Source organism: Mirounga angustirostris, unplaced genomic scaffold (assembly GCF_029215605.1).
Source record: "Mirounga angustirostris isolate CCGP_5_RB_7025 unplaced genomic scaffold, mMirAng1.0.hap1 SCAF_4, whole genome shotgun sequence".
NCBI lineage: Eukaryota > Metazoa > Chordata > Mammalia > Carnivora > Phocidae > Mirounga > Mirounga angustirostris.
In genome coordinates, this window is record NW_026991712.1 from 26,267,632 (window position 1) to 26,281,736 (window position 14,105).

The window sequence follows — 14,105 nt, forward strand, 5'->3', positions numbered from 1 at the left end:
CATTCAGAGAAAGACAATTATCATATCGTTTCACTCATGTGTGGAATATAAGAAACAGCGCAGAGGATCATAGGGGAAGTGAGGGAAAACGGAATGGAAAGAAATCAGAGAGGGAGGCAAGCCATAAGAGACTCTTAACTATGGGAAACAAACTGAGGGTTGCCAGAGGGGAGGGGGTGGTGGGATGGGGGTAACTGGGTGATGGGCATTAAGGAGGGCACGTGATGTGATGAGCACCGGATGTTACATGGAACTGATGAATCACGGAACTCTACATCTGAAACTAATGATGTACTCTATGTTGGCTAATTGAATCAAAAAAAGATGTTTTCTAAAGCAAATTTTTCATCTTTTTTAATATAAAGTAAGAAAAACTTTGATACTCAAAGCTTATATTCCATGAAAAATATGTTAAGTCAAGTACGGTTATACTTAAAAGCATTTAGACATTTAAAGCACATCAGGTTAGAAATAGAGAATAGACAGAAAATATTTGTTTGCTTAATCTCAGCACTTACCAGTTTGTCTTTCTTTAGTGTCCCACAGCTGTCAGAACCTCATGCACACTGTGGCACAGCCAGTTAGGAAGTGAGGCATTCAGTGAGATCATTTTTATTCAGGATGTTTATTTTTTTTTTTTAATAACTCATTTGTCTTTTTTTTTTTTAACTGACTTGGTTGGTGATGCTGACAGTATGTAGATACAGTCTAAAGCTACAACTCTAACTTTATTACCTTGAGAGATAATCATAACCCAGGAGCCAATACACTAAGTAATAGTCAAGACCAAAGGAGGAATTTATTGCTGAACTCTATTTTGTACATTTTTTCTCTTCATGGATTCCTGCATAAATTTTTATTATTTAAAAAAATAATAAAAATAAATTTTTATTATTTTGTTTCCTGCCTGAACAAATGATAAAGAAGGGACTATTCATTGATGAACGCTAAATATCTGTAGAATAACCTTATAAAGAACATAAAATTCTTATAAAACTTTGGGGTCATTTCAAAGGAGAAATATTGCCAAAGAAAAAGATGTGTGTGTGTGTGTGTGTGTGTGTGTTCATATAGAAAATATAAGGATGACAGAATGTCACCCACAAAATATGAAGTGGATTTACATAGACATTTATGTGAATGTATATCCCTCTAATATCATTCCAAAATATGTTTCACCTGATATTTATAATAATTTTTGAGCCACGTATAATACAAAGGAATTAGCTTAGAAAGGAAGATCAAATACTTATTTAGCACTTTGTTTTCCCATTGACCTTGGACAAGTTACTCTTTCGCTTCTGCTTTCTTCAGTTGTAAAACAACATGGTGGGATTGCTGACAGCCTTCATGAGAGACTGTATATAGAGAAATAACTCCAATTACAGCAATATATTAGGTTGAACTATATTAAATAATTGGTCAAAAAATGCTGAATATTGGCAGTTTTGTAGAGCTCAAACCAAGTAAGTGCTGTCGTTATTACTATTATCAGCATTACATTGCAGAGATGGTAAGAAAACTGGAGGCAATGGATAAAATACAGTTCCCATAGATCCTGGCAGTGTAGATGTTTAGTAAATCTTCCTTTCCTGACCTTGTCTTATCTCACATTTTTGATTTTCCAGTAGAAGGCTGATCTTTATTTATGTTTATACTTTCAATTTCATAAAAAGGCTCACAATTGCCTAGCATTTGAATCAACATCCCTGGGAATTTTACCTAAACCTTAAAATAACCTTGAAATTTGAGGATGTAGCCAGAGCTAATGTTAAAAATTGACAGGTGTCTTATATTCCACCAGCCTTAGTAGGATAATTTTCCTTAAGCACTGCCTTCATTCTGACTCTCCTTTTCAAGATTGCGGGATGCCTATATTAAATCAAATTTAAAGCTACCCTGTAATCCAGTTCAATGAATCTTAACTCCCCAGCGCTTACTCTGACTTCCAGTCAGATTGGTTCTTGCGCTGCCTCTTGAACTTCCATTCTCAAATGATTTCCTACTCATCTTCAGTTCTTCTTGTCTCCCCCTTTTAAGTCCCATATCCTCCATTTCTTGGCAATCTGAGCTCATAGGGATCACAACCATCTTCTCTCTGATTGCACTTTCTCTTACCAAACTTTTGAGAACTTATTACAGCATGGTGTATTGTTTTGTAAGTCTTGTGAGTTTAATAATAGTGAGTACTTTTTTGAGGACACAGATCATATTTATGCTTCTTAACTTTTTTATGTTCATATTACTGACTGATTAATTATGTTACAATGGAAAGAGAGTTCAAAATCATTTTTTTTTAAAAAAAAGCTGTTTAATTGATTTTATTTGATCTGTATTACTTACAACTTTTACAAAGATTATTTTATGACCAGGTACATGCATGCATTTCCCTTCACAGAAACAACAAAAAAAGTAAACCAGAAGGCAGTGCACTATTTAACACTTAGTGTTAAGCTGAGTAAGTATACCTAAACTTACAGTGGTTTACTCCCCAACTCAGTTTTCTTTAAAATCTGTTACTGATTTAATAGGTCCTTGTCTTATGCCCTATTGTAAGTCAGAAGCGGTTTTCTTAGGACTTGTGTATTTATTTTATAAATTTGACAGATCAATCTTTTCACATACTTTCTTAAAGGTCACACTGATCATTTAGGTTTCATTTATTAATGTATTTTTAATATATTTGAAAAGAGAAAAAGAATGTGTTTCTTTTCTCCTAACCTGACTTCCTTTATGAGATCCAGCCATCCATCTGTCTTTTATAAAACATCTCCTTCATAAAGCCTTTCGTGATCAAAAATAACGTTCATAAAAAGCTTTGAAAAATGAAAGTTCTGTGCAATGAAAAAATAGGACATGTGTAAATGTTGAGGCAGTTTATCTCAGATATTATACTTCTTTTTTATCTAAGAAAATGTTTTTGTCTCTCTCTGTATTGCTGGAATTGTAATTTCCTAAGGTAAGAGCTAAATTGTCTTGGTATCTGCTATAGAGTTAAGATGGATTTGGTTTATAATAAATATTAACAATATTCAGTCCTAATCAGTGACTTCCTAAAAGTAAATTACACAAAACCTGTCTTAACTGCACTGTTTTTGCAAACCCTAGAATAGTGATAACTACCATTTACTGAAAACTTAATATGCTGGGTATTCTGCTAGCTACTTTTCATGTATTATTGCTAATTTTTGTAATAGCTCTGCAAGATAAGTATTATTATCCCCATTTTAATAATGAAAGAATTGAAAGAAAAAAAATTAACCTACATAAAGCTAGAGAACTAATAAATAGAAGAGCTGCCTCGAATTCAAAATAGGTCCATCCAATTCCATAGAATGACCTCTTTTTAAATAATGACAACAATACTGGCAATAATAATAGCTAAAATATAGAGAGTTCTTACTGGATGCCACGCAATGTCCCAAGCTGGTATTATCGAACACATAGGTTTTAATGGCCTGGAAATCTAATTTTTCCTTAAGAATTTGGCAAAATGATTTTAATTTTTAGCAAGATGATAAGTCATCTCATTTTCTAGAAAATACCCCTCCTAATTAAAACTTAGAACTTCAAACTTTGTAGTGCTTCTCTTCTTCGTGACCTACAAGTTTACAGCAATATGTAGGTTCATTGCAACTTAGTATGTTCTTTGTGGTTTCCAACATGTGGTAAGGTCACTGTGTGAAAAGAAGATAATTTTATTGGGGGTCTGACTTACGGCAAACAAAACAACGAGGAGGCTATAGCATAACCAGATTATATATTTACTCATTTAAAACACAGTATCATTTTCATTTTTAAATCTATTATCCAGGGCACTGCTTTTTCTAATATCAAAATATTAGAGAACTTCAATTTATATACAGAAGACTCTCTTAGTAAGCGTAATTTATACTATCCATTGTTTTCCAATGTTTATCCATTGGCACATCTTCTATGAAAGAATGAATTGATTACATATTGACTTCCAGATTATTTTTAAGAAATGTGTTTAAAAGGCCTGTAATATCTTTTAGGTCATCTTTTAAGTTTATTTTGCCTTTACAATAAATGCTGTATTTAGGGAAAGTATATTTAACTCCACAAAGTCTCATCCTAAAAGAGACTGCTGCAGATATAAGGACACATTTTATATAAAACATAAATCACCGTTGCTTTGAACTGTGTGACCCCTTTGCCTCACACAACCTAAAGACCTGACCTCCTTTCATTTATCAGTAGATAGAGCATGGAACTCATAAAGTGTTTCATTGTTTGATATCTAGAGAGCATAGAGGGTATGGACATCATACAATTATATATATATATAAAATGTGGGGAAGAAACTAAAAAAACAAACTGGTGAAACTGTTATGAGGAAAGGATAATACCATTTACTATTACTTAAATGACTAGTGATTACTAAAATGACTAAAATCATTCCAAAATTACTTACTATATTTTGACATTTGGCTCCATGTGCACATCCATTCATACGTTATGGCATTTTTTTTTGTACAATGTCTTACTGTCAGTCCCCTCCAACCAAAGTCCATCAGGAACACCTTTCAGTTAAACAAAATTGGGTTTTATTTGTTCACCATAATGAGTGAGACAACACACCATGAGGGACCCTGTGGCATCCAGTATGAGGGTATTAGGAGAGCCTTGTTATAGGATTTGGGCTGTGCAAGATAGTTCTGGAAAGGTTCAAGGAAGCATGCTGTATTTCTAGGCTGGGTGTTGTTACAAAATTGGAGCAGTTCTAGAACTGGGTATCTTTTTCTTTTTTTTTTTTTTTTTTAAGATTTTGTTTATTTATTTGACAGAGAGAGAGAGCTCAAGCAGGGGGAATGGCAGTCAGAGGGAGAGAGAGAAGCAGGCTCCCTGCTGAGCAAGGAGCCCGATTCGGGACTGGACCCAGGGCCCTGGGATCATGACCTGAGCTGAAGGCAGACACTGAACCGACTGAGCCACCCAGGTGTCCCTATAATTGGGTATCTTAATACTTTTTTTTTTTTTCTAGAAGGTGGAAAGAATGGAACATGCCTGGAACAATAATTGGTATGGAAGCAACATTTGCTCTTGTTAGCTGAGATGGAAGAGTCTTGGTCATTTTGGCAGTTTGGACAGTGTTCTTGGTTTTTATTGTGCTCAGACATAATTATGGAAAGGTCTCCTTTTTGTCTTGTTCCAACGAGGTCAAAGAGTTATCATGTCTGATTCTAGTTGTTAGCGAAATTGTTTATGGTCAACAGCAGAAAATCACAGCCTATCAGTTAGAGCCAGGCCAATTCTAAGCTGAGAACACACATGACTGTCTTTGTGTTCTTTTCTTTTCTCTTTTTTCTTTTCTTTTCTTCTCTTTTTTTTTCTTTTCTTTTCCTTTCTTTTCAGTACACAGAGTAGTTTATGATAGTTAAAGATAGCTATAGCATGTTCCTTTACAACCAAAAGCAAACCAAACTGTGGTGGTGAGGAGAGAAAGGAAAACAGAGACTGACAGAGGTCAAATGATATTGCTGATGTATCTGTTATCTACTGATGTGCGAGATTACCCAACCTTGGCATATAATTTTTCAGATTCTAGTGAGCTCAGTACTAAAGCAAGATAATTTCAATGAGCTATCTGAATATTGGGAAGTGAATTCATGCAGCAGATACTGAAACTTTTTAATGGATAATTCAGGAGATTTCCCAATAGTTTTGTTTACTATACTTCTTTTATTACATCTCTGGGGAAATACCAAGAGTGACTTCTTGTTGATCCTTTTCTCATGATGGGGAATTTCTTGGTCTCAACTCTAAATCTGGGGATGAGTCATTTGCTCTTGATTGCTAAGATTCTCCCTTATATAGGCAGAGAAAGAAACTGACTATATAATATTAATGGAGCAAAAGTGATATTTGTAAGTAATTTCAGCACTGCTGAAACTTACCTATATGGTTCATGTCAACTTGCTAGCAGATTTTCTCCAAAATGGAAAAAAAAAAAAGTCTGTATAATTTTCTCTCTTAATTAGAACTCAGGGAGCTTTTTATTTTAAACACTAACTCTTCTTTCAGTGGAGCTACTTAAAGTTGCTTTACATAACTTTTGAAATAACATTGACAAAATTACATAACTGAACAAACATGTAATCATCAATGCTTTTCCTCCTCCAAATCTTTCCCAAATCATGAAATTATCATACTTGACTTAATCTGAGTCACCATCAGTCATTGTAGAGCACTTAGGATTTATACAGGAAAATGAAAAAAATTTTTTTTTTCCTCTTTAAGAGATACTGTGTTGGTACTTGGCAGAAAGGTTGTGTACTTGAGCTGTTTTGCTTTAGAGAAGGAATGGCAATTTGCCAGTGTTCTATGTTGTCTTTTTTGAAGAAGCTTTTAATAGCTCAGTTGAACTGGAGTAGATAAATAGAGCATTCTTTTCTGGAATTGGATTGGATGTTTCATGCAAAGAAAATAAGAAATTAAAAATAACCAAAAAATATTGCCAGAATTAAACTCTAAAGCAGTTTCAAGAAGAAAATTTGTTGGACCAGGATCCAGAGATCTGTACACGTTTGAACCAAAACATGGTGCTATTTAAGCAATAGTCATCCTCAAAAGATACTGACATATAGGGAAGCCTGGGTGGCTCAGTTGGTTAAGCATCTGACTCTTGATCTCAGGGTTGTGAATTCAAGCCTGGCACTGGGCTCCATGCTGAGTGTGGAGCCTACATTAAAAAAAAAAAAAAAGATACTGACATACAGAATATGATGCCCTTATGTAACTATTAAATAGTAAATGGTGGTTTCAAGCTGAATGGCATGTTGATTAAAATGATTCTTCTAAAAAGAACACAGATTTAAGTCAAAGGTATATTTAAATGTGTAAATATCTGTTATGCAGCTTTTTCATTAACAGTCATAACTATAGGTGTTTCTAAATAGAATGATCGTGAAAAGTATGGACTCAAATATATGTTCTACCTGTAACTGGATGTGTGGCCTTGTGTACCTCACTTCACTTCTCTAGGGCCTTTTTTTTCCTCCTTCCACTCCCTAAAAAATAAAAAGAGCAGACAAGTGATTTATAAGGTAACTTCCAGCTCAAACAATCTATGGTACTAAGCCATGCAATATTGGGTATTCATCCTAGACCTGTTTATTTTCTTCCAGAGTAACCAAAGCATATTATAAAGGATGCGATATTGCTTTAATTCAATTAGTTATTAGTTAATATTTATTGAATATGTTTTCCAGAGCACGGTACTAGCAGCTGTAAGACCAAGGCACATACAACAATATACATGACTATAGAATGAGTTGCTGAAGCCAATAACTTTCTATTACAGTGTAATGTTCATCAGTGTAAAACAAATAAGGAATCTCAGCATTTTCAAATATACAGCTTAAATCACAATAGAAACAAAATAAATAGTTTGATGTGTCCTGGGAAATCACATGAGTACTAGCCCTTTGCATGACATCAGGGTTGTAAGTAAAGTCATGTTCAATTGAGATTATATGTGTCCAGGGCATAACCATAATCAAAGCAGACATGCTCCTGTTAACCTTTGCCAAACAGGGAATTCACTGTCTCTTTGAAATCATAATATGTGTCTGGCACAGTTCTAAGCACTTGACAATATATTAACTCAATCTTAGCTTTATGTTTATTTTGCAGTTGAGAAAACTGAAGCGCAGAGTCTGAGCAGTTTACCTAAGGTCATAGAGTTAACAAGTAGCAGAGCCAAGATTAGAACATAGGCAGTCTGCTTTCAGAATAAAAACTAGATCAGCCTGCCCTGTGCACACAAGTATTTACTCTCCAACACAAATTGGGTAATATATTTTTTTTCCCAGTGATGTTGATTGGTTTGATAGAAACATCATCAGAAAAATCAGAGCTGCACTGTTGAATTCTCCAGTTACATCATACCTGATTTATCATACCTCGAACCATTGCCTTATACACCCTGCTCCTACCAGCCAAGATAATATGCCTAAACTGCTTATAATTATTTCAGTAATTGCCAAATCAAAATGTTATTCATAAATAAAAAGCGAAACTTGGAAAAAACAAAAAGTATATTTTACCAAATGTTCTTACTCATCTGTGAACACCAAATATGTGGAAGGAATTGAACTCCCAATTTAATACAAGAACTTACCCTTGTAGAGTGCTTACTATGTGCCAGGCTTTGCATATATAAACATTTTGATCCTTGTAATCACCCTTTAGGTTGGCATAAAGTTATTACTATTATCATTACTATTTTCATTACTATTTACAAATTAGGAAAGTGAGGTCAAGGTTAAGTAACTTGCCATAGATTTCCCAACTTGTCAGCATTAGAAACAGGATTTAAACCCAGAGAGTCTGGATTGAGTCCACACTCAGTATGGTAAGGATTTATTTAATATGTATGTTTTGCTCATTCATCATCCATTCCATTCATTGTTCTAGCATTCAGTTACTCAGAAAATATTTATTGACCACTGCTATGTCAGGTACTGCATTATGACCTGAGGAGTTAGCTGTTAATAAGATAATGAAAAGTCCCTGCTCTCGCGCAGTTTATATTCTAGTGCAAGAAAATGGGCAGCAAACAGTTCTTACAGATTGTTAAAATTGCCAGAGGGCAAATAGATGTGAAACAGAGTAACTGCAAGAGGTTAACTCTGGCTAACGTGATCAGTGACGATGTCTCTATTTTAGCCATCTGAGGACAAAATTATAAAAGAGACAAGACGATAGATTTCAAGAAAGCAAGACAGATAAGAATAAAATTCTATAGAATATAGTTTTAGACATGTCATCAAATGTTACACTGTCATCCATTTGAGAGCTATGTTGATTAAGGAATAGAAGAGACTACAGTAAAGGTTAGGTTGTAGACAGGTTTGACTTTTCAAAGTTTATTATGAGAAAGTATAGAGATGTGGTTTAATGTTTTTTATGAGGAGTGAATGGAATCGTAGGTGACATAACACATCAGGGGTACTTGAGTTTTAAGTGGAGGAGAGGAACTCTCTACATTTGCAGCTAAAATTATAAACTGGTTAATAGATGGGGCTGAAGTTAATTAAGCAAAGTTAGAGGCCCTTGGAGAACATAATCAAGACTTTTAATTTAATGTCAAGTCATTTGGGGACACTTGTGAGTTTTTTTAGATCCAATCAACAATTGTTTATTTAATACCCACTGCAGTATATAGACTCTTTAGGGGGTCTCTGGATATTCACCTTTGTTCTTTTCCAATTGTGTTTATTCTTCCCACTGTAGCCAGAGTTATTTTTTTAAAGGAGAAATCTGATCACATTCCTCCTGGATGTAAAACTCTTCACAGGTCTGCCATTTTCTTAAGATTACAATAAATAAATTCCGAGCATGGCCCATACCCTCCTGGGGGACTTAGCCCCAGTTTACCAGTCTTTCTTATCCCTTCTCACTCTGCCCAGGACTCTCTCACCCAAGCCCCTCCACCCCCACCCTCTTCAACCCCCTACCCCAGCCTTCCTCTTTGCTGGTTCACACTTGCTGATTCCTCTGCCTGGGTTATTCTTCTATGTGTCATCCATCTCCCCAACACACATACTTGTGGATGCATGAGCATGTACACACACACACACACCTTGTTTCAACTCATAAGTAATTTCTACTCATTAATAAGATAATTTGATTAATATCTTTCTCACTGACAACTAGTGCCTATAAAAGCAAGGTTGTGTCTGCTTTGTTCATGACCATATTCCCAGCGCCTATTGCATGGTGTCTGACACACACTAGGCCCTCAATAATATGTATTTAATAAACAACAAAATGTCTGTCTCCCCTCTTCTTATAATGACAGCAGTCAGGGTGGTTTAAAGGCCTACCTTAATTCAGTATGACCTCAAATTATCTCATTACATCTGCAACAACCTTATTTCCAAATAACATTCTAAGGTTCCAAGAAAGACATAAATTTTGTTGGGTACTATTCAACTCAGTACAGTAGGTACTAAATGACAGAGCTCTACACTGAGATGTTGGCAGAAAGAATGGAAAGACACTGGACACATTTTAGACTTATTTTAGTGAACAAACCAGTAGAAGTTGATGAAGATTGAGAACAGATCTGTTGATAGCTGTTTATGATTTGATTTTTTGTAGGACTTTGTTTTTGAGAGTCAAAAGAAAAACAGATGCAAAGGGGTTTCTTTAAATATTTCCTTCTCCTTTACATTATAGTCAGATTTACATAGTTCAACTGTTCTCAGCATAGTCTCCTAAGGATTTCTCTATGGCAGGCTCTCTGTATCTTCCTATCCCCTTTCTCCTACCTCTTTGGCATTTATTACAATTACCGTTTATCTTGGTTATTGTACCCCTTTTAAGGTCTAAGTTCAGGAAAATGATTTTCAAAATTCCTAACGTTACTCTAAAATTTTTTCTCAAAAATCCAGGTTACATTTTTCCGTCCTAGGCTTCTTTCCCAGCGAGTCTTTTCTCTAGTGGTAACCCTTCTATGTAGAGCAGTGTTTTACTTGCAAATTATCATCGTTGCACAGCAAGTGCTTTTATTTTATAAACAGGTTGAAGTACTAGAAGGAAGATGTTTGAAGAGACATACAACAATTTACAGCAGGAAACTGAAACAAAAATTTTCCTTGATTCATTCGTCTTCAGCTACATTTTGACAAATTTTCATCCTTTTTCTGTCCTTAGTAACCTGGAGGTGTATTAACCTACTGACCTCTTATAAATGGCTTTTTGTTACATGATGATGAACCAATGCTCAACTTTTTGCTCATCTTTTCTCCTCCATCTGAAATGCTCTTATGCACATGATTACCTTTCAGAACTGGAAAATTTTACTCATTCTTTAAAATGTATTTTATCCATCTTATTTTATAGGAGTTTTCTTTAAGTGGTCCAGTTGATGTTCCTCAGTACTCTCATAATTTTCTCGTGATAGGGGCAATATTGAAGGTATGGGCTTTGGAGTTAGAGGACAGAGGCTGGAGTCCTGGCTCAACCCTGTAAGAGTTGTGTGTCAGTTTCTTTATTGGGTCACTGAGATACATAATTTAACTCCTAAGTTTAAGTAATAAAATTAAGCATATGAAACACACTTTTTTCAAATGTAAAATAGTAATCAAGTGTGTTTCTTGACTGAACAAGATTATATTACATTTTAAAAAAATCTTAGTAAAAATAAGACTTTAATCAAGCAAATGATTGTGATATAGATATCAGGTGGGGCTAGTAGTCATGATGCTCAGATTCATAAAGGGCTTTTATTTTTTTGATGGCCTTTAAATTATGCCAAATAGGAATCTTTCTAATGTAATGAGGTTGACCTATTCAAGTGATGTAGATTATTAGAAACATGAAATTTAACAAACAGATATTTCATGAATATATTAATATAGCATGTGTGAGAAGGCTCTGAAGTCAGAACTCCTAAGTTCAAATCCCAGTTTTGTCACATTATAGCTGTGTGATTTAGACAAATTCTTTAATTCTCTTCAACAGTTTTCTCTTCTATAAAATGGGCATAATTAATTATGGACCTAATCATAAATTAAGTAATAAAATAAATAACATTTTTGTGAGGACTAATAGAATTATTATAAGTAAAGTATTTATAATATTTCTTGGGATAGAGTAAGCATTGAGTACCTGTTTGCAACTGTAACTATATGCCAGGCACTTTGCTAGGTAAAGGGGATTCTGTGATGAACTTTGGGGAAGATGGGCATAGAGCACATAACAAATATGAATATATAATTCCAAATTGCGATCACACCAAAGAGAAAAATAACAGGTGTTATGAAGCACATAACAAGAAGGAATATAATGAGGGTGAGAAATAAGAAGTTACAGGTAAGTATTCTTACCATGGGAAAATATTTTGGTATCTAAGGAATGATTTATTTTCCCTCAATATTGTAGTATGTTTAAAAAATAAATAATTGAAACGATAAAATTATACCATTTATTTTTATTCTTATAAATAACCCTTGCATAATTTTGTGTTTTTTTCACATATGTGAATATATATACCTTCTCAGAGAAGGAATAAACACATTGTCTATTTTTATAGCTTATCAGCTAAGAGTGTGCCAACCTCCACCACCCGTACCCAATGCTGAAATTTTGACAGAAGATGATGAATTTGAAATAGGTAAAGTCCGATAAATTCTTTTTTAAAAAAATAGTGTTAGTAGAGATATTTGCTTAAAAAGAAACAGAAAGAATAGTAGCAACCTATCTTAGACCCTCTTTCTCTGGATTGTTGGAGATTGTTGAGAATTCTTAAGAATGGATAGCAGTGAAAAGACCAAAAGGGAGTATAGGCAAAAGCAAGAATCCTGTATCTCTAGGATGTACAACTGAAAAACCAGTATGGAAATTTGAACCATATAACTATATTCTAGTGGTTTCTTCCAAATTATTATTTTATTGCCTTTTCAGACACACTGATGTTCTTTGAACTCAGGCTTAAGCCTAAAACATACAATGAAGAATATATAGGGTATATTAGAAGATATGCTTTATTTCCATATCTTTGAAAACAAGTGGTGGATTATGCTCAGTTTGATAATAAAGTCCTTTAAAACTAGGTTGGAAAGTCTCTCTATATTGATATATTTTATATCAATATATTATATATATAATATATTGATATATTTTTAATGAATATCTTAACTATACCAACTAGATTGTTTCCTTACCACTATTGCTTATATCCAACTGATACATACCAGTTAGATCTTACTGTAGTAAGATCTAATTTACTCTTGACTTTAGTTCTGATTGGTCAGTATCTATGAAGTAGTTGTAGTTCAATATTTTTAATATTATCCCTGCTTATAACTAACAGAATTTTATTAGTTCAATAGAATTGAAAATGACTGAAAGAAAAAATATTCTGCAATATTTACAGATTTTACAATGGAAACATCTGAAGCCCCCCTCTGCCTTTTTTTTTTTTTTAATAGGTGACATTATTAGGTATCAGTGTCTTCCAGGATTTACTCTGGTTGGCAATGCAATTCTGACATGCAGATTAGGAGAACGACTGCAGATGGATGGAGCACCTCCAGTTTGTCAAGGTACCAATTCTTATGATTATTGATCTTTAAGTATTTGTTTTATGTTTGATTCAATACTGGCAAAATTGAGGAAAGTCTATTTTACATAAACATTAAATATTTAACTGGCCATAATGTTAAAGTTATACAACTCATATGTAGTATCTTTTATTACATTATTTCTCAGATTTAACTTTAAACATTATTTATTCTTCCAAGGTTTATTTATTTATTTTTTTTAGCTTACCCCAAAGTCCGTTCAATTTATTTAAATTAATTTTGCCATGAGGGGTGGAAATTAGATGGAAAATAAGAGAAACCTTAAATAAAGTCTTCAATGTTGATTGCCTTTATTTGAAATAGTTTCTGTTCTAACCACTAAAGCCATTAAACTTTTTTTTTTTTTAGATTTTTATTTATTTATTGAGAGAGATAGTGATAGAGAGAGAGCATCAGAGGGGGAGAGTCAGAGGGAGAGGCAGACTCCCCGCTGAGCAGGGAGCCTGATGTGGAACTCAATCCCAGGACTCCAGGATCATGACCTGAGCCGAAGGCAGTCGTTTAAACAACTGAGCCACCCAGGCGCCCCATAAAGCCATTAAACTTTAATGGAGCACCTGTTAAGCCTGAAGGTTTGAGTGAAAAACAAAAAAATAAACAAAAAACAAGCTATAAATGGTCCTTGCTGTGAGGGCAACATGCTTTAAGGGATATGGCAGCCATACAGGTGGTAGCAATAGAGTGTTTAGGAAACAGGCCAGGGGGCTATCAAATCATGTAATGTTTAGTTGTTTATGAGGCAGGCAAAGCTTGATGGAAGCATTGCTCCCTGAGTCTTGGTTCCACATGACAAGTGAGACTTTGGTAGAATAGAGATAGACAAGCAGTGGTCCAAGTGACAGATGAATATACAAAGACACACAAGTAAAAAACAAAACAAAAAAACAGAAGTATAGACTTCAAGGAATTCACTATGGAATTACAAGGGCAAGACCCTGATGGATCTTGAATAATGTGCTAGAATTTTGATGTTCAGAAGTCATGTATTGT

General features: G+C 34.3%; 1 protein-coding gene across 3 annotated transcripts in view; it reads left to right on the forward strand.

Annotated features, from left to right (window-relative positions):
* Positions 1-14,105, forward strand: part of CSMD3 (CUB and Sushi multiple domains 3) — a 1,202,189-nt gene that overhangs the window by 1,102,512 nt on the left and 85,572 nt on the right. For all 3 annotated transcript variants that reach the window (XM_045896021.3, XM_045896023.3, XM_045896024.3), the window contains 2 exons: positions 12,065-12,145; positions 12,963-13,076. In XM_045896021.3, the coding sequence (XP_045751977.1) occupies positions 12,065-12,145; positions 12,963-13,076 (195 nt within the window). The remainder of the gene's footprint in view (positions 1-12,064; positions 12,146-12,962; positions 13,077-14,105) is intronic.